The 25,342-nt window shown below is 35.1% G+C and overlaps 1 protein-coding gene across 14 annotated transcripts in view; it reads left to right on the top strand.

The window, feature by feature from the left end:
• CADPS2 (calcium dependent secretion activator 2) overlaps positions 1-25,342 on the top strand; it is a 451,849-nt gene that overhangs the window by 217,618 nt on the left and 208,889 nt on the right. For all 14 annotated transcript variants that reach the window (XM_069462753.1, XM_069462752.1, XM_069462749.1 and 11 more), the window contains exons 7-8: positions 4,158-4,269; positions 23,742-23,881. In XM_069462753.1, coding sequence (XP_069318854.1) covers positions 4,158-4,269; positions 23,742-23,881 — 252 coding nt within the window. The remainder of the gene's footprint in view (positions 1-4,157; positions 4,270-23,741; positions 23,882-25,342) is intronic.

Genomic DNA, 25,342 nt, shown 5'->3' with positions numbered 1-25,342 from the left:
TCATACTTAGTGGATATTGTTGCTGTTGAATGTTTTTATATCATCAAATGGGACATTGGAAGTTGAGAAAAATATAAAGGGAGATTAACAACATCTCAGTGTTGATGGGAAGTTTTAATACTTCCACCTTGCAATATAAAGGGTACCAGAAATCAGTAAAGATTTAAACAGCATGGTTAACAAGCTTGATCTTATGGCGATATACACAACAATGTACCCATAATGGAGAATACTTTTTTCTTTTTGAGCACTATGGAAAAGTTATACACATACTCTAGAATATAAAGCCAATTTCAGTTATTTCAAATGATTAGTATTATATAAATTCTCTAATCTGATATAATAAGGAAGCACTTAATAAGAAAAAATGTATACATACAGAAATTCTAAAATCACACCTGTAAATAGCTGAATGATAAAATAGTACATTATAAATTTATGGGATGCTTTAGCTAAAGTATTAAAGGAAATTTATAGTTGTAAATGCTTATATAGAACAGAAGAAAGGCTTAAAATTAATGATGCATACATTCAACTTAAAATTTTAAAACAGCAGGATTAACACAGATGAAATAGAATAAAATAACACGGACCTGAATGTAATGAAATGGAAAATAAAGATGTAATAGAGAGGATTCTGAAAGTCAAATGATGGCAGTTTAAAAAGAATAATAGAAGAGACAAACCTCTATCGAATTTAAAAATGGAAAAAAAAAGAAAAATATTACAAATGAAAAAAGAGAACTACAAATGCTGTAGGGATTCAACAGATAAAAGAATATTTATGACTTTGTACAAATAGTTTTGAAAACCTTGGATGAAATAAATATATTCCTAGAAAAATAGTGCTTATCAAAATTGGCTCAAGGAGAAAGAGAAAACCTGAGTAGTCTTATAACTATAACCAATGAAGAAATAGAATCAATAGCAAACAAATATCTTCTTTCTTATAAAGAAATACCAGATTCACCTTTAATAGGTGACTTCTAAGAAAAGATAATTCCTATTTTTTTTTTAGAAACTCTTCCAAAGAATAAAAACGCAGCAGTTTTTGGCTTATTCAATAAGGCCAGCATAAATAAAACCAAACAAGGAAAATACAAGAATGTAAATCTATAGGCCAGTCTCAATAATGAATGTTTATATAAAAGGCTAAACAAAATATTAGTATATTCATTCCAGTAATGTGTTTTCTTAAAAAAAGAAAATAAGTTTATCTCTGGAAAGCAAGAAAATAGATTATATAATCTACCACAGTTATGGATTATCTCAATAAATGTAGGAAAATATTTGATAAAATAGAGCACCCATTCAGTTCTGGATATACATTCTGTCTTCTTTATCTGTCTCTCTCTCTCTCTCTCTCTCTCTCCACATATACATAAATACATATACACATATACATATATCTTCATCATATATCATTTACATATTCATGATATATAACATAGATCCTCCATATATCATGTATATATTTATGATACATTATTTACATACAAATATTTATCCAGATTTATTTACATGTGTGTGTCTAACAAAGAAGGGAATTTCTTTTACCTGTTAAAGACCATCTATCAAAAACCTAGAACAATGATCACACTAAGAGGTAAAATACTAAAAATATTCTCTTTAAGAAGAAATTCAAGGGAATTGTAAACAAAATTGAAGATTCTAGCTACTTCAGAGTAGTGAGGGAGTGGGGAGAGGAAGATGAGCCCAAGGCAGAACACAAAGGGGATCTCCTAATATACTGGTACATTCTCCATCTCAACCTGAGTGGTGGGAATGTTGGCTTTCATTTTCATTTTAATCTTTAACGGCACCTCATTTTGTGGACACTCTTTAAAATATATCATTGCACAAAAATATTTTAATGAGTAAAAGAGATGTGCTATAGTGATAGTATAGAATAGTTTTTAAAGATACTTGTCTATGAAGGAGCAAAGATAAAAGGCAATTTTTTTTTTTTTTTTTTTTTTTTTTGAGACAGTGTCTGACTCTTTCACCCAGGCTGCAGAGTGGTGGCATCAGCATAGCTCACTGAAGCCTCAAACTTTTGGCTCAAGTGATCCTCCTGCCTCAGTCTCCTGAGTAGCTGGGACTACAGGCATGTGCCACTACACCTGGCTAACTTTTTAATGTTTTGTAGGGATGGGGGTCTCACTGTGTTACTCAGGCTGGTCTTGAACTCCTGTCCTCAAGTAATCCTCCTGCTTTCATCTCCAAAAGTTCTAGGATTACAGGCATGAGCCACTACATCCAGCTAGAAAATAGACAGATTTTCTTGATGTTCATGCCATGAGTGAGCTCAGTTTTTGCATATGCATTGTTATTTGTCTTATTCTGTCTAGCAAAGTGGAACTGGAAACACTGTTTCCCTTCATTGAGGACATCAGAAGCACTGGGTTAAAAGACAAGACTCATTTTTCTCTTTGAGGAATCATATTGTAGTACTTTGGGAATTTCAAATGAACACAGAAATCAGTAGAAATACTTTCAAAGGATTTAGAAATTAAAGGAGAAAAAATATCAATAAAATACACAAAAGTTTTGTGAAAAGAATTTAGTTTAAAAGATCAGCAAATTCTGGGGGAAAGTAGTACACTGTGCTTATATGACTACCAAAAACCTTTGCTTTCAATTGTAAGAAAATGGCTCCAAGGGTTAATCTTCCAAATTTAACCACGGCATAAGGATATGTCATGGGAATCTACTCCAGGGTTGTCAACCAGATTGCCTGACTGTATACAGGCTTAAGATTACACACACTAGAATGAAAAGTTTTCTTTACTCCCTTATTTTGATTCTGAATTATCTATTTTTATTTTTATTCCCGTTTACCATTGCTTTGTATCAGACCATCTTAATTCTATGAAATGGTGAAAAAGACTTTTTGCTAACCCCTTTCTAGAAGTCTAAAATAGAAATTAAGCTGCTTTTCCTTCTAATTGCATCTTTCTCTTCCCTCTGGCATATGAATGACTTTAGTTTCAAAGGAATAGACTCTGACTAGATGCTAGTTTTCTTCAGTCATTGAAGTGGGCTCTGCTTTACTGTACACATGTTATGACACTCTAAATGCTCTGATAGAAGGAAACATAATCACAATTATTTGTTCAATTTTTATTATATTTGCTTTCCTTAATTTTCTGTATGTCACAAGCTTTCTGAATAAGTCTTATAAAATATAGACAGTTCCATGAAAATGATAAATTGTTTTTATAGGACAACATAAGAAGATCAGTATTTTTTTACTGGTGATTTATTTTTAACATGTATCTTTTTTTGTTAAATCTCATATTTTTTTCCTTGTATGTGGTCTTTTGCTCAATGCCATTTTCTTCATGCTGTGCTGTCTCATTCCCATGTCCTCTGAGTTCTGAGAAATAGTGATAAGATTTTTTAATATCAGGTATATGCCAGCTAAGTTTGTAAATCAGCTAGAATGAACTGGCATGTGGTAAAGACAAGATGCTATTAATTAAAAGATAATCCAAGAAAACATGTTACTTTGTTATGATGATTTGAAAAGCCAGATGTCGACAGACTTATTTCATTCCTAAGAGAATGTATTGGGAAATTAACTGCAAAACACTCATATTTTTATGATGCATATTTATTTCTTTTTGACAGAAGCTTTAAAAGTCGTACAAAGTAATAAATCTGAAATAATTACACTCATTTTTTAAAAAGCGAAGAAAATGTTTGGTAAAGACTTCCCAAAAAGAGACGGGGAAGTCTTCAGCATGCAAAAATAGTTTTCTGAGAAACTCTCTGTTACATAAACAAAACCTTGGGAATTTTCCCAGCTATCAGTGAAATGGTGCTATAATGTGCATTTGAATTAATGAAATAATAGACTTCAATAGCTGCATCCATAGTGCTTTCCCTTAGCCTACATTTTTACAACACACTCTATTCTGTAGTCCAACATGTTAGTTTCTTAAACAGCTGATTAACTATTACAAGCCATATAGCTTATTGTTATTTTCCTTCTTGACTATGCCATCTGTTAGAGACAAAAGCAAAGATAAAAATCGCATTGAGCACAAAAGATCCTGTATTGCTTAATGTACATTCTATGGAGACACATCTCTCCGGGAAAAAAAAAAAAATAATGCTGTATTCTAAAGAAAATCTGTGTTACTTCATTACAGATGGGGAACACAAGGAGATTTCACCACCACCCATCCTCTGCCTGTGGTCAAAGTAAAACTCTTCACAGAAAGCACTGGGGTCTTGGCCCTTGAAGACAAAGAACTGGGAAGGGTGAGTTATGGTCAGCCCTGTGTGTCCAAGGTCACACAGTTGTGACTTCTTTGGATTCACAGTTAAGGTAACCAGTCATTTCTGTCCATGGGTTAAAAGGCTCATCTTTATATTTGAAGTCATCTGTTCTTTATGTTCATATGGAATAGCTCCTAAGTCATTTCTCTCTCTAACCTCTTCCATTTTCCCTGTGAGAAGGTCTTCCTCTTACTCCTTTTAATATTAAATTATTTTTTCCTACAGTATGTATGAAAGGTTATCAGCAGCCTTACTTAGGAAGTAGGTGTGTTCCAATGACTGACTACAAAGTTGTCTTCTGTAATGTCAGCCTATCTTACCCAGACCTGAAGACTGTGTTCATAGGTATCTTCCAGAGAATGAACCCTTCAGAAATCTTGCTTGAAATTTTCTGATAATAATGGACTGTTTATGCAGTGCTAGATGTTGAAGGATGCTAGAATCATTCCGTACATTGGAAATTTTTTAAAAACTGAAGTTAGGATTTCTATTCATTTAAAATCCTCTTCTTCTGCCCCCTTTATGCTGTTGGAATTCTTCCATTTCTAGGGATTTTGTAAGTCTGTACCCACACCCCAGAGATTGTGAGTCTGCAGGCACAATCCAGATTTCCTCCTCTGTTTTCTTGGTACATGTATTTGTTAATACCTAAGAGAACTGTGCTGTGCTGTTAATTCATTTGTTTGCTTATGTATTTGTGCATTTTTTAATTCAAGAAAGGCGTATAGATAGAATAATCTAACACAAGAGCCTTGGAGAGGCTTTATGATCTTTATGGATTTATGAATCAGGGTTTTTCATTTAAACTGTTACTACATTAATTTTACCTTATGTATTTCCTTATTTTAACTATTTTTCAGTATTTAACAGCAGCAATTTTAACTCTAATGCTATGACTAATTCTTGAGCTATTTTTAGTTTATTTTTCTGCCAGTCAAATAATATAGTTAAGCAGTTTTTAAATTGGATGCATAAGTGATATATATTCTACACAATTATATATCTGAGAAAGCTCTCATGTTCCCTTCCTCCCTTCATACACGAATGACAACTTTTCTGTCTAACCTAGGGTTTCCCAACCTTAGCACTATTGATATTTTGAACAAGATAATTCTTCATTGTTGGGTGCTGTCCTGTGTGTTTTATGATATTTAGTAACATCTCTAGCCTCTAGTCAATAGATGTCAGAAGTTTTCTGCGACCTCCACTGGAAGAAAGAGAATCAAAAATGTCTCTAGACGTTACAAATATCCCCTGGGGGGGCCTTGCAAAGTCAACCCTGCTTGAGAACCACTGATCTATACTAATGACCTCAATAGATTCCAAGATCATAAATATCATTTATATGCTAATGATTCCAACTTTTTATTATTAGTATTTCTCTCCCATGGAGATTCATATTTGCATATCCAACCTGCATACTTGGTATTCCCAATTGCATATTAATAGATATCTCCAACTAGATGTTTTTGAAAGAGAACTTATGATTTATACTCCTATAAAGTCAGCTATAGAGGTAGTTGTTAAGTCAGTGACCAAGATATCCCCCTTGTTCCTCCTTTCATTTCCCTTATCCCCAATCTGTTTGCAATTTCTGTCAGCTTTTCCCTGTGTTTATTCTAAATCCATCCACATCTCAACAGCTCCACTACCCACCCCCAGGGCACCATCATTTCCCTAATAGTCTGTTTACCACTTTCCCATTTGTCATCTTGTCCCCTCTGATCCAGCCTTCACAGCTCAGCCCTATAATCTAATCAAAACTCAAAACAAATCACAGCATTCTGTCCTTAAAATCTTCCAGCATCTTTCCATTCATTTGGAATAAAAATCAGACTCCTCTTCACAGTGTAGCAGGCCCACCGGGAGTTCTCAGGGTGTGGCCCTGGGCCAGCAGCATCAGCAGCACCTGGAAAATTGTTAGAAATGCAAATTCTCAGGCTCTTGATTGGCTGAATCAGAAACTCTGGGGGTGGTCGGCTGCAATCTGTTTTAATAAGCCCTCCTAGTGATTTTGATACACACCAAAAGTGAAGAACCCCTGATCTACATGAACTGACTTCTGTCTCTCCAAATTTATCTTCTGTAGTAACCTCCTTGCTTGCTCTCGTTCTGCATTTATACCTGGCTTGCTTTCTCAGCCTCATAGACCTACTTTAGGTCTTTAGATGTCTTTTGATCTGAATGCACATGTACATAGACACAATTAGAGAAAACCATTGGTCATCTCTGGATGTTATGGCTATTGGCGATGTCTTCTATATATTCATCCACTTTTATTATTAGGAAAAAAATAGTTTTTTTAATTTAAAGGAAAAGGCCTTACATGATCTGAAATATATAGTCTAAAATCTTATGAATATGTATTTGGGGAGCTTGATTTTTAAAGTGAAGTTTATTTATTTATTTATTTATTTATTTTTAATTCAGCCTATTATGGGGGTACACATGTTCAGGTTACGTATATTGCCGTTGCCCCTCCACCCCCTAGTCAGAGCTTCAAGTGTGTCTATCCCCCAGACGGTTTTAATTAAAAATTTGTGTAGCATTTGAATTTGAAAGACCAGCAACAGAACACTTAAAATAGGTTTATACCATAACAAGGTCCTATTGTACACCTACTAAAATGGATAAAATACAGAAAAACTGACAATAACAAATCTTCTGGAGAAGATGCAGAACAGAAGTTGTCATTCATTGCTAGTGGGAATGCAAAATTATACAGCCACTTTGGAAGACAACTTAAGTGCAGACTTACTACTATATGACTCCAACATTGCATTCCTAGGTCTTTATACACAGGCTCATGAAATTTGTGTCCACACAAAAGTCTGCGTGTGAATGTTTATAACAGCTTTATTCATAATCACTAAAAATTGGAAGCAGTCAAGATGTTCTTCAATATTATTATGGAATGGAAAAACTGTGATACATCCATACGATGGAATACTACTCAGTGATCAAAAGAAACAAACTTAATTCATGCAACATAGATGAAGCTTAAATGCAAATGAAAGAAGTCAGATCCAAAAGATTATATATTGTATGATTCCATTCATTCTAAAAAACTGTAGGAATGGAACAGTTGAGGGTTTGCCAAGGTTTGAACAAGCGGGGAGTCAATATTCAGAATTCTCTAATTATCCCAGCATGTCTATAAAAGCTGGGGCTTTTCCCCCCAGTCCAGGATACAATTTGGTACTAAATCCAGAATCATGCATTGCATCGGATTATCATGACTCTTCAGTCTCTTTTAAGTGCCTCCCTGCCTTTTTAAATTTTTTTGCTTTTTGGCTTTTATTATAATCACATTTTTGAGGATTCCAAACTAGTTTTATAAAATGTTCTTCATTCTGGATTTGTCTTGTTTTTTCATGACTGGAGTCAGGTAAACATCTTTGACAGAACTACCACCTATGTGATGTTTTGTGCTTCCCGTTGAGTTGTATCAGAAGCCATGTTGGTGACAATTTTTCCCAGGATTGATGATGTTAATTAAGTATGATCACTTGGTTAAGGTGGCATCTGCCAGTTCTCTCCATTATAAAGGTACCTTTTTAAAATTTTGGTTTTAATAAGCTGTGGGGTATTAAATTGAGAAAGTTTTCTGTAACCACCTTTCAGCGAGTGTTTTATCTACAGATTCATGGATTTTTAAAATTCAGTGTGTTATAATCAGTTTATGTCATTCATTTATATTTGATGGTCAGATTGTGGCAAAGGGGCTGTGTGTGTGTGTGTGTGTGTGTGTGTTGTGTATGTGTTCCTTTTCTTTTCCATTTTTTTCTTATTTTTTTCTTTTTAATTAAGGACCTATCTGTCAGTCTTTGCTGTCTGGAACATGAGATGTTACGGGCTCAGCTTATATACCTCCTGCATCAGACCTATAATCAACACTGGTATTTTGGGGGGTTTTCTTGTTTTGTTTTGATTTGTTAGTGATAATGGAATTTAGAAACCAACATATCATCACTGCCTGGTTAAGAAATACATTTTTTTTTTTTAAATCATGAGTTTACTGGCATCAATATATTTACTCATTTTCTGTCTTAAAATACGTACAAAATAGCTTCAGAAATATCATGTCAGTACCACTAACAACAACAACTTACATCGTAAAGGTCAGTCCTTCTATGCCACTCTTTTCGTCTTTAGACTATATTCCAATAAGTGTGAATATCTGACTACTGTGTTCAAAAAGTAACCCAGTGCAATAGAAGCTAAAGGTTGTTATTGTTATTCCAGTAGTGAAAACCACTGAAGAAACTGCAGGTTCAGTCATTACAGAGATTTTCATCAACAAAGCTATCAGATAGTAGTTTTCATCTAAGCAACTAACTAAAAGGCTTATTTGATTAGTTTTGCCAAACTGCCTAAGATTGACTCAACTGACTTCTTAAGTGACTTTATCTGGAGATGTTTATGGTCTCAATCTCAGACGCCTCACCTATAAATAGAGCAAGGTAAAAGAAAAGTTCTATTATCTTTTCTAGTTCTAATTCTCCGTCATTTTATTGGTTTAATGGTTAGTATTACTTCTCGCTATTCGAACATAATCCCATTTAATTCTCTATGAGGATGATGGTAACATTCCATTTTTAGATAGGGAGAATACGAATCAGACTGGTTAAGACCACTCAGCAAGTGTAAGACCCAGGCTTTGAACTCGGATTTCTGACCCCAGGGTCTGTTCCCTAAACCAATCATTAAATGGCTGCACCTGATAAGATGAGGACATTCGAAAGTATTGTACAGATTATGATGTAGGCCAATTTAATTTTATGACTTAAAGCAGGAATCAAGTATTATTTAAGCTAAAGTCATTTTATGCATTGTAGACATTATATATCATTTTATCATCATATGCAATGATTTTAATCTCTTTAGGGTACTCTCCAGCTGCCAGTAAACTTTTATTTGTGAATGAATTATTGTACAATATATACTCCTGGTAACTAGTTAATTCGTTGAATGGTGTGATTCAGTACAAAATTTGTTTTGGAGGTTTCACCAAAATAATTTTTTAGTTGTAGAAATGTTGCTATAAAAACATTATCTCTAACAGTTGTTAGAAAAAGAATTGCTTTGGGGAGACTTTGAAAAGATTCATCACGTTCTGTGCCCAAGCTTTTCTTTTAGTTTGAAGTGAGCCCAGGAAGGAGTATTTTAAACACTTCTCAGGGGATACTGATGTATGCATAGAGTTTAGAAGTACTGGTACAAATATTAATAGTATCATTGATACTAATGTGCAAGCAGGTTCAGAACCAGTGACTAAAAAGATAAGAGAAAAAAGATCTGTCATAGCATATAGATTTGTGAAATGATAGTCAAAATCATAGGCATTGGGTAGTTGAAGGTTATGTTCTTTGGCAAGGGCTTGGCATGCAAATTTTGTTTGTGGATGGCAGATGCAAATACCTATTTATGGAAACGGAGGTGGCATATGGAGATTTTTCATCCGAATTGGTGGCCAACCTTCCACCAGGTGCTAAGGGAATACCTGGAGGCAAACAGAGATTTTTCTCAGGAAACAATTATGAGTATGTCCCAGCAGATAAATAGCTGACCAGTCAAGCATCCCAAAGTATATAGTTTATCATAATTAAGATGATTTTGTCCTGAAAAACTTGAAAAGCAAGGCTTACCTAACATAGCTAAATAATAATCTAATAATCCCATGAGACATCTATTTGTGGGCAATGCTTTTTCCATTGCATCTTTCAGAATTAATTATTGTACAATATACTCCTGGGTAACTATTTAACTTGCCAAATGTCATTCTTAAGTACAAAAGAAAAATATGGAGAATTTAGCAAAATCACTTTCTAGTTTTAGAAGTGTTGCTACAATGACATTCTTTCTGACAGTTGTTGGACAGAGAACCTATTGTCCATTCATATACTCTGGGTTTATGGCCTTGGTACTGCATCATCAGTCTGTATAGAAGGATGCTGATTCCTCTCCTTCCATGGGGATGGGAAGAACGTACAAATCAGAGAATCTATTTGCCTTTTCAGAGGGGTAGGGCCAGATCATCTTTTTTCTAATTTGATTAAATAATATTCAAGATAGCAAAAAGGTAAAAGTTTGCTTACCTCTTAGATACACATTTTGAGAGCAATAATATTCCTGAAATTAAGGTTTTCATTTTACACATTTTTCTTTTTTTTTCCCCTATGTGTACTTCTGTGCAACATTTTTTAATATGGAGATGTTCATACCTAATAAATCAAAGTGATAGTCATCATGCTTGTTTTACAAATATAAATACTATATGGATTTATACAGCAGGTGATGGTTAATTTCAGATATACTTTAAATATTAAAATAAATTAGCTTTGCTGAACTGATTATTCCATTGAAAGAAACTATTGTCTTTCAAGCAGCTTGTCACATTTTAATGTACAAGTAAAAATTAGCTTGCATATTTGTCTTTTTCATCAATTTGTTTCTTACATTTGCTTTATTAAACATGGAAGGAGACCTATCTGAAGAGTTAGATATGCATAATTTTTGTTTATTTCTGAAACTAGACAAGAGAAGCTATGTAAAGACGTGTTCAAACAGCTGTTTTCTTAGGAGAAAGATAGGGCCTTAGGAACTCTAATGCACTGGGCAGTCTAATTTATCCTTTCTTATCCCTCTTGTTTTCCTGGATATATCCTTTTTTTCCTATTTATATAGTTCTGGTTAAGTTGAATTCTCTATGAGTTTTTCATTTACGTTATTTTCAGGAGCAACACTAATTCTTTAAGCCACACACAGCGTACTTAGCTGGGTATCCCATGCATATAACTGGGCCATAGGGTTAAAAACATGTCCCTAATTGCCTAGTTTATAGGTAGTCATTGTAGAATATCTAAATTCAACATACAAGATAATATATCTGGAATAGGTTAAAGATGTTTTATTGAATAATTAACCATACTAATTTTTCACAATTATAAGGTTAAATTAATAAAAATCACTTTAGGCCTTTCTTAAGCAGACAAAATTTATATTGAGGATTTAAAAAGAATTTCCAGCATTGTATGTCTTCATATGAGTCAAAAAGCATTAGAGAAGTTGCTAGTGAAATCATAATCATAAGTATTTTTCTTCAATTTGAAAGCAAAATTGAAGTGTTATTGAAATAGCCCTAGATACTGCTGCTGTAGCTGGTAAATTAATATCATTTGCCAAAAAATGGAATGGAAATCCTGTTGCATTTCATATGTGTCTAATTCAACTCGCCATACCCAGGGGACTTTTATTTTTGTTGTTTTAGAAAGTGTACAGCTTTTCTGAAACTGAAAATCACAGAAAAGTTCTCCTTCCTCCTTAAATCCTTCCATTTAGCAATTCCTCATGAGACTTGATAGTCTAATCTAAGTCACCGTGCCAGTGACAAGAAGGAAGCTGGGCCACAGACAGGTGAAGAGCCCAGGGGTAACTCATATAAGATGCAAATCCTTTCTAAATATTTTTTTTTTCTAGCAGCAGTTAATTATGTGTGGCTTATAAATCACATGCTGTGAAGTGTTATGGAGATGACTTGTCATTCTCAGTCTGACTCTGAAGGAAAGGAGCCTTGGTAACATGCACCAGTTAGTTGTTCCTCAGTGAGTCTGCTTCAGTCCTGTGAGGAGCTGGCCAGGTTCTTCGCTGTAGAGGTGAAAGAGGAAAGCATTTCTCACCTTTTCGCCACTGAAAGGGGCTCAGCAAGTTGTAAATAGGCATCCTCCATGGTGGTTTCATGTGGGTGATGATAGTACCAGTAGTAGGCAGGTCTCGAGCTCCTGGGCTCAAACAATTCTCCCACATAGCTAGGATTACAGGATTTCATTATGTGTCTACCGTGCCCAGCTCAAATTGACCTTATATACTTTCACCTTGCTAAACCCACTAGATCTAGTAGTATTTTATAGATTAATTTTTCTTCATAGACAATATTGTCTACAAATAAAGACAGTTTTACTCTTTACTTTCTAATCTAGATGCCTTTCTTTACTTTTTTTTTTTTTTTTTTTCGCACCTTATGTACTGGCTAGAACCCCTCTAATACAGGGTTGCATAGAAGTGGTGGAAAGTGCATATCCTCATTGTGGTCTTGACCTTAGGGGGAAAGTATTCAGTCTTTTATCACTTAGTATGATATTAGCTGGGGGCTTTGGGCAGATTCTTTCCATCAGATTGATAAAGTTTTTTTTGCTGATTTTTATTTAATCCCTTTTGGCTTGGATCTTTATTATTTCCTTTGGTTTTAATTTTTGATATCTTTTCTATTTCTCAAAATAAAAGCTGAAATCATTGAGTTGAGAAATATTTTTTTCTAATATAGGTATTTAGTGCTATAAATTCTGCACGCCCCCCCCCACATTGCTTTAGTGACATCCCACAATTTTTTTTTCTCATTTCTGTTTTGTTCAAAATACCATCTAACTTTTGCTTTGCTTTATTTTTCAACTTGTGGGTTATTAGAAATGTGTTATTTAGTGTCCACATATTTGAGGGTTTTCCAGAGTTCTTTCTGTCATTGATTTCTAATGGAATTCTGTGGCATTTAGAGAATCTATATTATATGACTTTAATCCTTTTAAAAGTTATCAAAGCTTGATTTATACCCCAGAATATGATCCACTAGGTGAATGTTCCTTCTGCACTTGAGAAGACTATATTCTTCTATTGTTCAGTTGAGTGTTTCACAAATGGCAGATAAAGTTGTTCAGATCTTCTGTATCTCTACTCATTTTCTACTTACTTTCTAAAATCAGTTTTTGAGAGATTTGTATTGAACTCTCTGACTCTAGCTTTGTTCTATCATTTTTTTTCGCTCATGTTTCTTGACAATCTGTTACCAAGTACATAAATATTTAGAGTCTCTATTTCCTCTTTGTTAATTGACCCATTTGTCATTAGGAAATGACCTTCTTTATCACTGGTAATATACTTTGCTTTAAAAATTGACTTTATCCTAGCCACCTGAGCTTTCTTAGGGCTAGGGTTATCATGTTATATATTTTTCTATCCTTTAATCTAATTGTTTCTTTATAATTAAATTTTGTTTCTTAAAGTAGCATATTATTGTGTCTTTCATTCTTATTCAGTCTGACAACCTCTGCCTTTTAGTTGGGGTATTTAGATTATTTATATGTCAGTATGATTATTGGTGTGGTTAAGCTTAAATCTGTCATTTAGCTATTTGTTTTTTTGTCTCATCTGTTCTTAATCTGTTTTCTCTTTTCTGCTCCTTTTAGATTAATTATTTTTTAAGGTTCCATTTTTGGTTCATTGTTGGCTTATTAGAGACAACTGTCTTGTTATTTTAGGTGTTGCTTTAGCTCAATCACAGTCTAACCTCAAGTAATATTATAGCACTTAAGATATAGTTTAAGAACCTTGCAATATTATACCTCTATTTCTCCCCTCCCATCATTTGGGTTCTTGTTGGTCATCATAAGTTTTGCTTTTACACATTACAAACACATGTTACATTGTTTTTACATTTGTTTAAATGGTTAGTTGTCTTTTAAACTAATGTCACATTGTCATCTTTAGGTATAAGAAAGGCTTAGGAGATTGTATCTTTATCTTAACTAATTGCTGCTTTGAACAAAATCAGGCTTGTTTTAGGAAGGAAAAAGGGGATATTGAGTAAGCTCATAGGAGTGTCTTGCATGTGTATATAACATCAAAGTCAATGCTTTTGTAATGCTTAGGACCACAAATATTACTAAAACAAATAACCTAGCCTAAATAGTGGCTTTCTTTATGGGTAAATTAAAAGCTAAGGATCTGGGGGTGGGAGAGTAGATAATTTGCAGAGAGACAGGAACACTCATACACTGCTGGTGGGGCTGCAAACTAGTGCAACCTCTGTGGAAAGCAATATGGAGATACCTTACATAGAGATAAGTAGACCTACCATTTGATCCAGCAATCCCATTATTGGGCATCTACCCAAAAGAACAAAAGACATTCTATAACAAAGATATATGCACCCGAATGTTTATAGCAGCACAATTCACAATTGCGAAGATGTGGAAACAACCCAAGTGCCCATCCATACACTTTTTTTTTGAATTTCGAATATTTGGATTATATTTACCAGTTGAGCATCCCTAATCTGAAAACCCAGTATCCAAAATGCTCCAGTGAGCATTTAATTTGAGCATGATCTTTGAGCATCATGTTGATACTCAAAAAGTTTTAGATTTTGGAGCATTTCTGATTTTGGATTTTCGGATTAGGGATGTTCAACCTATAGTTGTTTTTTAATATAAACATTAACCTGTAGTCCATAATTAGTCAATCCCAAAACATTTTTCAATAATTGTATGTTCCATACTTTTCAGGTTAAGGGTACAACTGAAACAATTATCCAAGTTTAGATATTATTTGTACCCCATTCCTTTCTATTCTACCATCATATGTTATGGACTGGCAGAAATTGATTTGGCGCTAAGAATTCTTATAGCACTTAATAACCAAAGGGTGAGAACAAAGCTAAAGTCAATATTATAATGTTTGTGAAATAATTAAGGGAATAATATATTGGATTGAGGAAGGGATGTAAAATTGAAAGTGCTTATTGTTATCTTGAAGGAATTTTCCATAGGTATTCATTTAACTTCAATGTCAAGTTATTTATATAAGAAGATAATGCCTACCTTTTAAGAGTGATGTGAGAATTAATTTAAATTTCACAAAGCACCCAGTTGAAAGGTTCTCCATAAATGGCAGGCATTATTATAACCAGACTAGTAAAAAGAAACACGATAAAGTTACCATGCAGCGTCCTCTAATAGAAACTGTATAGGTAAGGAAATGTAAAGGTTACTGCTATTCATACTATAATTTATGGTTGGGGGGAATAGATCAAGAATAAGAATGATGCTTTCCTATCTAGAAAAGTCTTTAAAGACACAGATGTAGCTGTGCTGGAATGTATTGCTCCATCCAAGGAGAAGTATGAAATGAATACCTTACAAGCAAAAAAGTGCTACACAAAGATTAATAAAGAACATTATCCTTAATTGAACCATGAAAAATATAGTGACTGACAAATTTAGTTATATCTTTCAGAATTTAAATGATCCTTAATTATTTGGGTATATGGAACTTGAAATTTTTTTAGAAATATAAGCCTGATGGTCTTACATTCTAGTAACCAAAATAATCAGCCTCATTGGTAAACCTTTAAAATGTTTTTGATTTATTATAATAGAAGTCAAAACTTTGATTTAACTACATTAATCAATACAAAAGTGAGAGAAAACTATATATTTTCAAAATATTTCATACAAGCAGAATGCTTCAGGAATGTGAGAGAAATAAGTGCACACACACAAATTAAGCAAACAAAGCTAGTGGTAGAAATTTATATGTAAAAATAGCTTTGAATGACACACTTAGGAGAAGAAATATAAAAGGTAAGTTTAATTTTTTTTTTATGATCAAATCTCAGCTTTTATTGTCTTTGCATTAGTTTCTTGTTGCTGCTGTAAACAAATTATCAAAAACTTAGTGGCTTAAAATAATACAAATTTATTACCTTACCATTCTGAAGGCCAGAAGTTCAAAATAGATCTCTGGGTTAAAATCAAGATGTCAGCAGTATTGTGTTCCTTTCTAGAAACTCTAGGAGAGAATCCTTTTTTTTTTTTTTTTTGCCTTTTCCAGCTTCTGGAAGCTGCTTGCATTTTCTAGCTCATAGATGCCTTTCATCTCCAAAGCCTGCAATGGCTGGTCAAGTCTTTTTCACATCACATCACCCCAACACTGACTCTTCCATATTTTAGAACCTTTGTGATTACATTGGTGGATCATCTCCTGATTAGAAACCTTAATTCCCCACTGCCACTTAAGGTAACACACTTACAAGACCTGAGTAGTAGAATATGGGCGTCTCTGGCAGGCAGGTATTCTAACTATCCCATTCCAGAAATGGAAGGATGAGAGTTTCATGGATTTTTGGAGACTGGTGAGTAAATGACATACAAATCGTAGACTTTGCTACCATCATTTTCTTTTACTAAATTTTACTTTAGTTGGCAAGACTTATTCTCTTTTCATCTCAATGAAGTATCAATTTTAGGTTTGTCTTTTTTTTTTTTTAAGTTTTCTAAGCATCCATCCATCTTTCCAGCCAATACTTGGTGAGGGTTTACAACAGAATGTGAAGAAAACCGTGGTTTTAAGAATGGCTGAGAGATGTTAAAAAACAGTAACAATGTGAAGAGAAGGATATGTTAATTGGCCTGACTCTTTTAGTAAATCAGTTCACTATGTACACGTATATAAAAACATCATGCTGTATACCTTAAATATATACGATTTCAATCAAAACTGAAAAAAAGAGAAAGACTTAAATACTGGCTAAAATTGCCCTATGTACCACAAATGAACGACCGTATCGCTGCACAAGGGTGCCTGTCCTCGAGGAGCGTACGCTGCTAAGTGCATGCCAAGTGCCCCTTCACGTGGTAGCTCATTAGTAAGTAGAAATGTCAGTAAAACAATGGTAATAATTTACATACCTTAACCTTCTTTTCTTTGTTTTATCCTCAACCCCCATCATACAAATAAAAAAAAAACTTCTAATCTCTATCTTTCAATAAGCTAACATCAGAGAAAAAAGCATATCCTTAAGATATACTTTCCTTTTTTTTCTTTTACTTCATTTTATTATTTAAAAAAAAAAGCCTTTTTATGAAAAGAGGTACTGTATGGCAGGAAGAAGATTTGGGATTTTTCTGTTAGACCAAGTACACATTTGGTAAAAGGTTGGGAGTTTTATCAATTTCATTTTGTAAATTCCAGTATTCTTTCCAGCTTTGAAAATAAAGGGAACTGTATTTGTCCCGCAGACGATAAGGTTGACAGAAGACTTAATGCTAATCTTTCAGTATACAAAAGAGCATTGTGTTAGTGAGAGGGAGCAGGTGCTCTTTGTTTCAACTAAGTAGAAGAGGAACCGTTGATATTAAATCAAAGGAGAAATAATTCTGATTAAGCAACCCCAAATGTCTTAAAACATTGGAAAATGTTACTATGGAAGGATATAGATTTCTTTCAGAAACATCATCTGCTTGATCTTCTTCATACACTGTATGGGTTCTGATATTGAAACAAATATTTGCTGGTTCTTAACCTCTACTAAATAAGTATTTATTGAAATGAAGGAAATTCAAGTAGTCCTTTCACAATATATACTATCTCAAGATCCTACTTCTCAAGAAGATACTTGAAGGGTTCGAAAGGAACAATTATTACGAATCTTTGCTAAACTATAAAATCTCTTTCAATTGAATGAGGAAGAGAAATGTCAACTGAATCCCAAAATTCAAGGTTTCTCATAGAGATAGGCTCTACTTACCTGGAGAGATGTTCCCTCAGGCATTTGCTTAAAATACCCTTTGTCTCAAGGTCATGTGTCTGTCAGCAAAAGGGATTTTTAATCAAAAATTGAAATATGATTTCAGCTAATAAGTTTTCATTCTCTTCTTTGTTTTAAAGATGGATTTTTAAGGCCAATTCATCTCTTAGTTGGCTGTGAGAATACCTGGCTACATGTGAGTCACATGACCCTTCTGTAAGATAATATACTTCTGGAGTGAGAGGGTTACTCTATACTCAAGAGTATGAAAATTTGGTTGTCATTCTCTGGCTCATTGACATCTTTTGACTGCATGTTGCCTATATATAACATACCCACATAGTGAAACATACTTTACAGTCTATCCCTAGGCTTTCTGGTCTCATCCGTAAGCACAACCTACCTGTTTCCTCTTTAACCTACCTGGCTGTATCCTCATCCTTCTTGCTTTTGCACAGTGTCCTTTCCAGCCAAAATGGTTTTGCCCAGCTCATCTGATCTTGGCTAACTGAAGCCTTAAGTGAAGTCTTCTTTCCTTCCTCAAACAGAATTTGTCCCTCAAACTCTTGCTGTCTCACCTCAGCTAAACTTTCCGTTGCTGAGATCTCTGGTGACCTTTCTGTTTTGTAGCCCAGCAATAACATTTGAGGTCCTACCACACTTGACCTCTTAATCATCATTTGACACCAGTGTCTACTTCCTACTCGCTGAAACACTCAGCCCTCTTGAATTTGGTGCGTCACATCCTTCTGGTTTTCTTCTGCCTCCTTGGTCTCTGGTCTCAATTATAGAGTCCCCTTTCTTTTCCTAACTCTTAAAAGTTGGTGCCCATAATGTCTTCTACTTAGCTTTTGAGGACATAAAGAGAATTGCCATGGCAGAAAATGTAATGAGCGTTGGTATTGATTAAAGTTCTTTTGATGGCAAGCAATTGATTCTGACTGAGGGTATGTCCAGGGAACAGAGAAAGAGCTGAACAACCAAGCTTGGGGGGAAGAGCTTAAGAAACTAGGGTAATGGTAAGAATGTCAGCATCAGAATTATGTGCTTTTTTATAGGGTGCCACTGTTAAAGTGTTTGGTTCCAACCGTTCCCAGGTCTTTATTTTTCATTTTGTCCCTGGGTCTGCCTTATAAATCTTATGTGTACTTTTAGACTCCCAAATGAAACAGGAATTCGTCTATGAAGGCGTTCCGATTTGTTCAAGAATTGCTGATGGCACCCACCTTTGAGCTAGAATTATACCAAATACATACCTCTATTATTTTATTATAAGATACAGTGCAATTACAGTGATCATAGGATCTTTTCTCTTTCTTTGGGATAAAAGATATTTATGGGAAAAGGTAGTGAATTGTTTATCTAGCCACAAGGCCTGTGTAGCCCCTCTATTTTTCTAGCTTTCCCCCCAATATTTTCTGTTTTGCATTTTAGTTTTTCAGGCGTTTGTTGTAATGGAGTTTAGAAATTTAGATAGTCTTGAATTCATAGATCACAAAGTTTAATTAATGTGATATGCACACAAATGCACATGGCTTGGCTTTAATCAAGGTATCTCAATAGAAGAGAAATGATATAGAGACACCAGCTTATATAAGTGTAATTTAAGAGAAAGATCCTTCTGAACCTCATATTACCTAAACATGTCCGTATGTAGTTGTATATTTTACATTTAATTCTTTTAAGTTTTACTTCTTCCTGTATATTAAATTTGACAGAATTTTAAACAAAGCCTAAAAAACCATTTTGTTTTACATGATACCTTAGCAAAGATGACAAGTATTGTTAACATTTCATCATGAAGAGGATACATTGGCTTTATATTTAAGACAAGAAATCATAAACTTTTTTGTGTCATGCTAACTGACAAGACATTTAAAGTGTTGGTAACAAAAATAAACTAGAAGAAGCAGAAATATGTATTGAAAAGTCAAGATAAATGAATGGCAAAGAACAAAATCATTTGCTAAATGATATAAGAAGCTGACTTTTGTACAGGGCTATAATTTAATTTAGATGTTAACCCAGAATACAAAAGGATTCTTAGTAAATTTTTATATCTGTTAAATCTGTTAATTACTGTTATTGGCAACATCAGACACACCAATGGCCACTTCCTGAAACACTCTTCCCCCTTGAATTTGGTGCATCACATTCCTCCAAGTTCTGTGGAAGTGGAAGTGCTTATCATGAAAAACAATTCTTTAAGCACTTATTTGTGAAGCAAAACACTATCAATGTACTAGTTACGGTACTGCTAAGCTGTAACAAGCAAGTGACAACTTGTAGTTCAAAACAGTATCACCCATGTGACAGTTTACTGGGGGTATTCCTGATAGAAGTGTGACTTCCTTCCACGTGGTGAGTCAGGACTATGGCTTCTTCCATTTTATTGCTCTCTCATTTCCTAGGGCATTGGTGTTCTCTGCATTTGGCTGGCAGAGAAATAAAGAGGGGTAAAGGAGGCATACCTATATCTTAACCATCATTTCCCAAAGTGACATTTATCACTTTTCTCTCACTCCATTAGGTAGAACTTTCCTATTCTACTTAGATGCAAGAGGAGCTAGAAAATATGGCCCTTGGCTTACTAGATGCTTACTGGCAACAGTTCTATAGTAGTGAAAGCATGATTTGTGATAGTCAGATTATCTGCCATAGTTCACCCCTGTCGCTACCAAGTTGTTTTGTTATCCTTCCTCCTACACATGTTAATAGAATCCATTCACCTCAACTCAAGAGAAACAGCCCAAAGTCCCATTCTGTCTTATAGCCAGTCCAACATCGGCATCACGTTTAGCTATGGCTCTTTGCAGCCTAGCAACCTGTGAACTAAATTTCATGATAACTGCCTACTACTCCACTCTCCCTCCCTATCCTTCCTCAGCACAAATCCAATATTTAGCAGTGCAGCAGGGACAGGAGAGCCACAGTTAAGTTTCCCACTTTAAAAATGGAAAAAATGAGAAACACACAGCAATGATTGTCCAGTGACAATAATGAAGTCCTTATCAGAATAACATTAATCGGGTGTGGGCAGATGTGGCGGGGGAGGGGATGGGTGTATACATACATAATGAGTGCGATGCGCACCGTCTAGGGGATGGACACGCTTGAAGCTCTGATTCGGGGGGCGGGGGCAACGGCAATATATGTAACCTAAACTTTTGTACCCCCATAATATGCTGAAATAAAAAACAAATGAAGTCCTTATCAGGCAGGCACTGTGAAGACACCCTCCTCTTGAAGCATTCAGGATCTCTTGATTAGACCAGTAATATGTATTCCGAAAAGAACTCCTTTGTCCTTTATTCTCTGTGATCCTTTGGGCTCTACACATTGGGATCTTCTCCCTCGTGTATTATTCATGGTTAAAGTACATAAAGGAGTATGACCACTTTTTGCTTGTGCAGTTTAGGAACTTGAAGACTATTTTACAGGCCATTTTTAAGACTAAGTTCAGGATTTATTTGCCAAGGCAGTTCTCTCAGAAGCATAGTAGATTTCATATCTGTGGTCCTGCATTTGTTGTATGTGCCGGTGTTTATACCTTAATCAGTCAGTCTGTCCAGAGAAACGGAAACAATTTCAGGTCTTTTAAATGGAGGGTGCTTAACACCAGGCATTAGCTACACATGTCATAGAACAGGGAAGGCAAACAGAGGATGGTGAATAAGCCCAGCAATTGACAAAATCAGGAAATCACTGCATACCCTGAGGAAGGAAGCATGATAGGAAGAAGTGATATTATCAGACCTAAGAGCACTGATAATAAGAGAATGTGAGCTCTTTGAGTGATCTGAGCCATTCTGTGTGTCCCCACGCAGTGAGCACTCAAATGTTTATTTAATCGAACAGAGCTGAGCACTAAATCCTTCCACTGACTTCAGTTAGAAATATTCACCAAAAAAATAAAATGTGGCAGAAATGATGCTATTCGATATTGGGATAAATCTTTAGTTTGTGGATCAGCTCTAATTAGTTACTTTTGGGAACTCATCTAGTAACCTGTCATTGGCATTTACAGAATGAGAAATTGTCAGAAGTTTTAATTTAAATATTCTCCTTCTGCATAAGACTTTTAGAGTTTGGAACAATGTCAATTTTTATATAAACATAGAAGGAAGGATTAAAAACCAATAAAGTCTGTAGGTGGCTCATGCCAAAATATTTTTTTTTTTAAAAGTGAGGAGTGGGGAGATGGGTGGGGAGAAAGAGAAAAAGCTTTCCAGACTTGCCAGGAAAATAGCAGCTGTAGCTACAGAGGATATATAGCTCTATCTTAGTCTTTGATTCTTTTTTGGAATAACCTTCTAAGTTGATAATGACATTCCTTTGTCTACTGATTTGAGCCAAAGCTATCAACTTATTTTTTTTTTTACTGTCATTTAAGAAAGAATCTGTAAAGTGTTACATTGAATATTTTAGCAGTCAAAATGAATTCTAGAGTATGATCCTAATTTTGAAAACATCACAAATGCCACTTTAGTCTTTTCTTGGATGTCCTTTATATGCTTGAGGGTATAGATATGCTGATCTCAACATAGCTATGTCTTTTAGGATGAACTTGAAAAAAGTCTCAAAATAGTAGATACATTTAACATCTTGCAAGTTGAGAATAGTTTGAGAAGCTTTTATGACTATGTTGTCTTTCCTAGAGAGAAAGAGCCTTGCTTGAATATTTCTTGGTGAATATTTCCACGTATACATGGAAATGAAGATTGGGGGGCGGAATGACAAATTCAGTTGCCATGTATGCTTTAAAAATATTTTACTATTAGAATCTGAGAGTAGAAGGCAACCTCCTTAAACTGATAAAGACAATCTATGAAAACTTCAGACTGGACTTTGTTTTGTTACATTAATGTAAAATTATAAAAATACTACAAAGAAATAATTTTCAGTTTCATCAATCCCTTTGTATTGCCTCAGGGTTTATGCACAAGAACATATGTTGAGATGTAGTTTTAACAAAAATATCCATTTTGTTTGTGGGGAAAAAAACATTTTAGCATTCTATTCTTCCATTCACATAAAAACTTCAGGTTTATTTACTCTTCATGTGTGTTTAAGGTAAGAATGACTTAAAATACAATGCACTGCACTTCATATCTTTGTTTTGTTTTTCAGGCTATAAGAATCCCATTTTAAAATACCCATTAAGGCTTCACCTGCCACCTTGGGGCCACATGTAGCCTTTTGGATTCTTGAGTGTGGCCTTTTGACTGAATCCAAATTCAGTTTGGATTCAGTCAGGGGGCAATGGGCCACACTTGGGGGGATCCAGAGAGCCACATATGGCCTTGAGACCCCAGGTTCCCCACCGCTTGTGTCTGAAAGAGGTCATCACTGACTAAAAAGGGGAAAATACATTGTTTTATCTACATGGCACTTAACATCTGAAGAGTAGGCTTTTCTTTCCTGAGTTGGCTTTGTGAAGTGAAGGGATGTAAAATAATCACTTGGTAATTTGGCAGTTTTATTAAAAGTAATTACTTTGTTTCAGTCATTTCATCTTCTGCATAGTTTTGAAAACATACAGTCAGGAAGAAAATCCTTCTTTGGTATTGCTCTAGAGTATAAAATGTGCTGTGATCAGTCTTTTGCATCTCTTACTGAGTCGCTTTTCTGTAATACTATTTTATAATGAAAATATTAAAACATGAGGCATATCCGTGCTGCTTCAGATAATTGGTTTGGCTTTTTAAGCATGTTATCTGTAATTTCAAAAGAACATTTTTTTCAGAACTGCTTTGCCCCGAGGAGTTTAGAGTATTCTTGAAATTATAGGTGTCCATTAAGTATTTTTCAATGTCAATTCAGCTGTAGCTTGTTGTGGTATTAATTCATTATGAAGTGACACAGGAAGAAAACTCATTATGTGATACTGTGAAAACACATATTTGTCAAAAAATAAATGAGTCTGTATTGAAAATCTATCTGGTATGGTGGGAGGGAGTCAAATGGTTTATTAGATACGTTTGGGCATCGGTACATTTTTCTCAAACAGGAAAACATACAGAAAATATTTCCGTTCCAATCTGTAGACACTCTATATCATGCACTTAAATGTTTTCTTTTTTTTTTTTTCCAGGTGATATTATACCCAACTTCTAATAGCTCCAAGTCAGCTGAATTACACCGAATGATAGTTCCAAAAAATAGCCAGGACTCTGACTTAAAAATCAAACTGGCAGTGCGAATGGATAAACCACCACATATGAAGCACAGTGGGTGAGTGAATATATGAGGATTTTCCCACTGAATTATGGAATTTCATTTCAATGTGTCATTTTTGTCAATTTAGTGGGAGAACCAGTATATCAGGCTTTCACATGGAATTTTTCAAAAAAACTGACATACGTAGGTGGTTTTACTTAATTTTTTAGACCCATAGACGTATTTATAGCTAAATGTATGGGCACTTAGTTAATATCACTGCATGCTAGCACAGTACTGCCACTTGACTGTATTGATATTACACATCAGTCATAATGATAAAGAACACTAATGTATGGAGATAAATTCTAGGAAATATTCTTCAAAATACAGTAATTAGCTGGAACAAGCCTAATGTTGAGGTCCTCAGAAATAAACTTACATAGAATATATAAAAGCTAAAAGGTGGTTCAGATATAACCCAGAAGGCTCTGTAAGTTTTGACGGGAGGGATATGAGTGTTCATCCAATGTGCGAGTAAGAACTAAATCAATACTGGAGGAAACTGCTGCTGACAGTTAACAAGACGTGCAGGGACTGTCTCCTGGGGATTGTCAGGGGTCAGAGTCACTGTTCTTCTCTGCCAAGGTCCTTTGTCTCTTGTAGCTGGTGAGGAAACAGTTCTGAACTCTTGAATACAACAAAATGAGTTTCCAAAAAGCCAGGTCTGTCTCACAGTAACATATTAGAACTTAACCACACCAAATTCCAGCGTAGGGGTTTTAACTATTAGGAAAGGAATATGACCACTTTTCTCACTGTGGAGAGAAGCAGTTGCTAAAGTGACTCACCAGGAGTTTAGCCACAAACATAGCAATCTTAGGAAAGTGCGTTCTTGTAAACAGAGGGATCTGATGGCTTTGGAGCTAAATCACCAACATTAGGGCAGAGCTAACAGATGATTCAAAAGACAAGGGGGGCCGGGCGCGGTGGCTCACGCCTGTAATCCTAGCACTCTGGGAGGCCGAGGCGGGTGGATCGCTCGAGGTCAGGAGTTCGAGACCAGCCTGAGCAAGAGTGAGACCCCGTCTCTACTAAAAATAGAAAGAAATTATATGGACAACTAAAATATATATATACAAAAAATTAGCCGGGCATGGTGGCGCATGCCTGTAGTCCCAGCTACTCGGGAGGCTGAGGCAGGAGGATCGCTTGAGCCCAGGAGTTTGAGGTTGCTGTGAGCTAGGCTGAAGCCACGGCACTCACTCTAGCCCGGGCAACAGAGTGAGACTCTGTCTCAAAAAAAAAAAAAAAAAAAAAGACAAGGGGGATTCTTTTGTATGAAAAAAGCAGCATTAGGCTCTGGGTAGGAGGCAACCAAAGGTATATAATACAGTGGGATGGATCTAAGGCCTGTATTGCTTCCTAGGTTTGGGTGGGGGGCAGGTGCAGTGTCAGAATAAGCCTCATGAGGAAGAAAAAGACCTGGGAGGGTGGGCTCTTCAAAGGAAACAGTAATTTGGGTAACCTACAATT

This window comes from Eulemur rufifrons, chromosome 29 (assembly GCF_041146395.1).
Source record: "Eulemur rufifrons isolate Redbay chromosome 29, OSU_ERuf_1, whole genome shotgun sequence".
Taxonomy (NCBI): Eukaryota; Metazoa; Chordata; class Mammalia; order Primates; family Lemuridae; genus Eulemur; species Eulemur rufifrons.
This window is presented reverse-complemented; position numbering and strand designations above follow the sequence as displayed.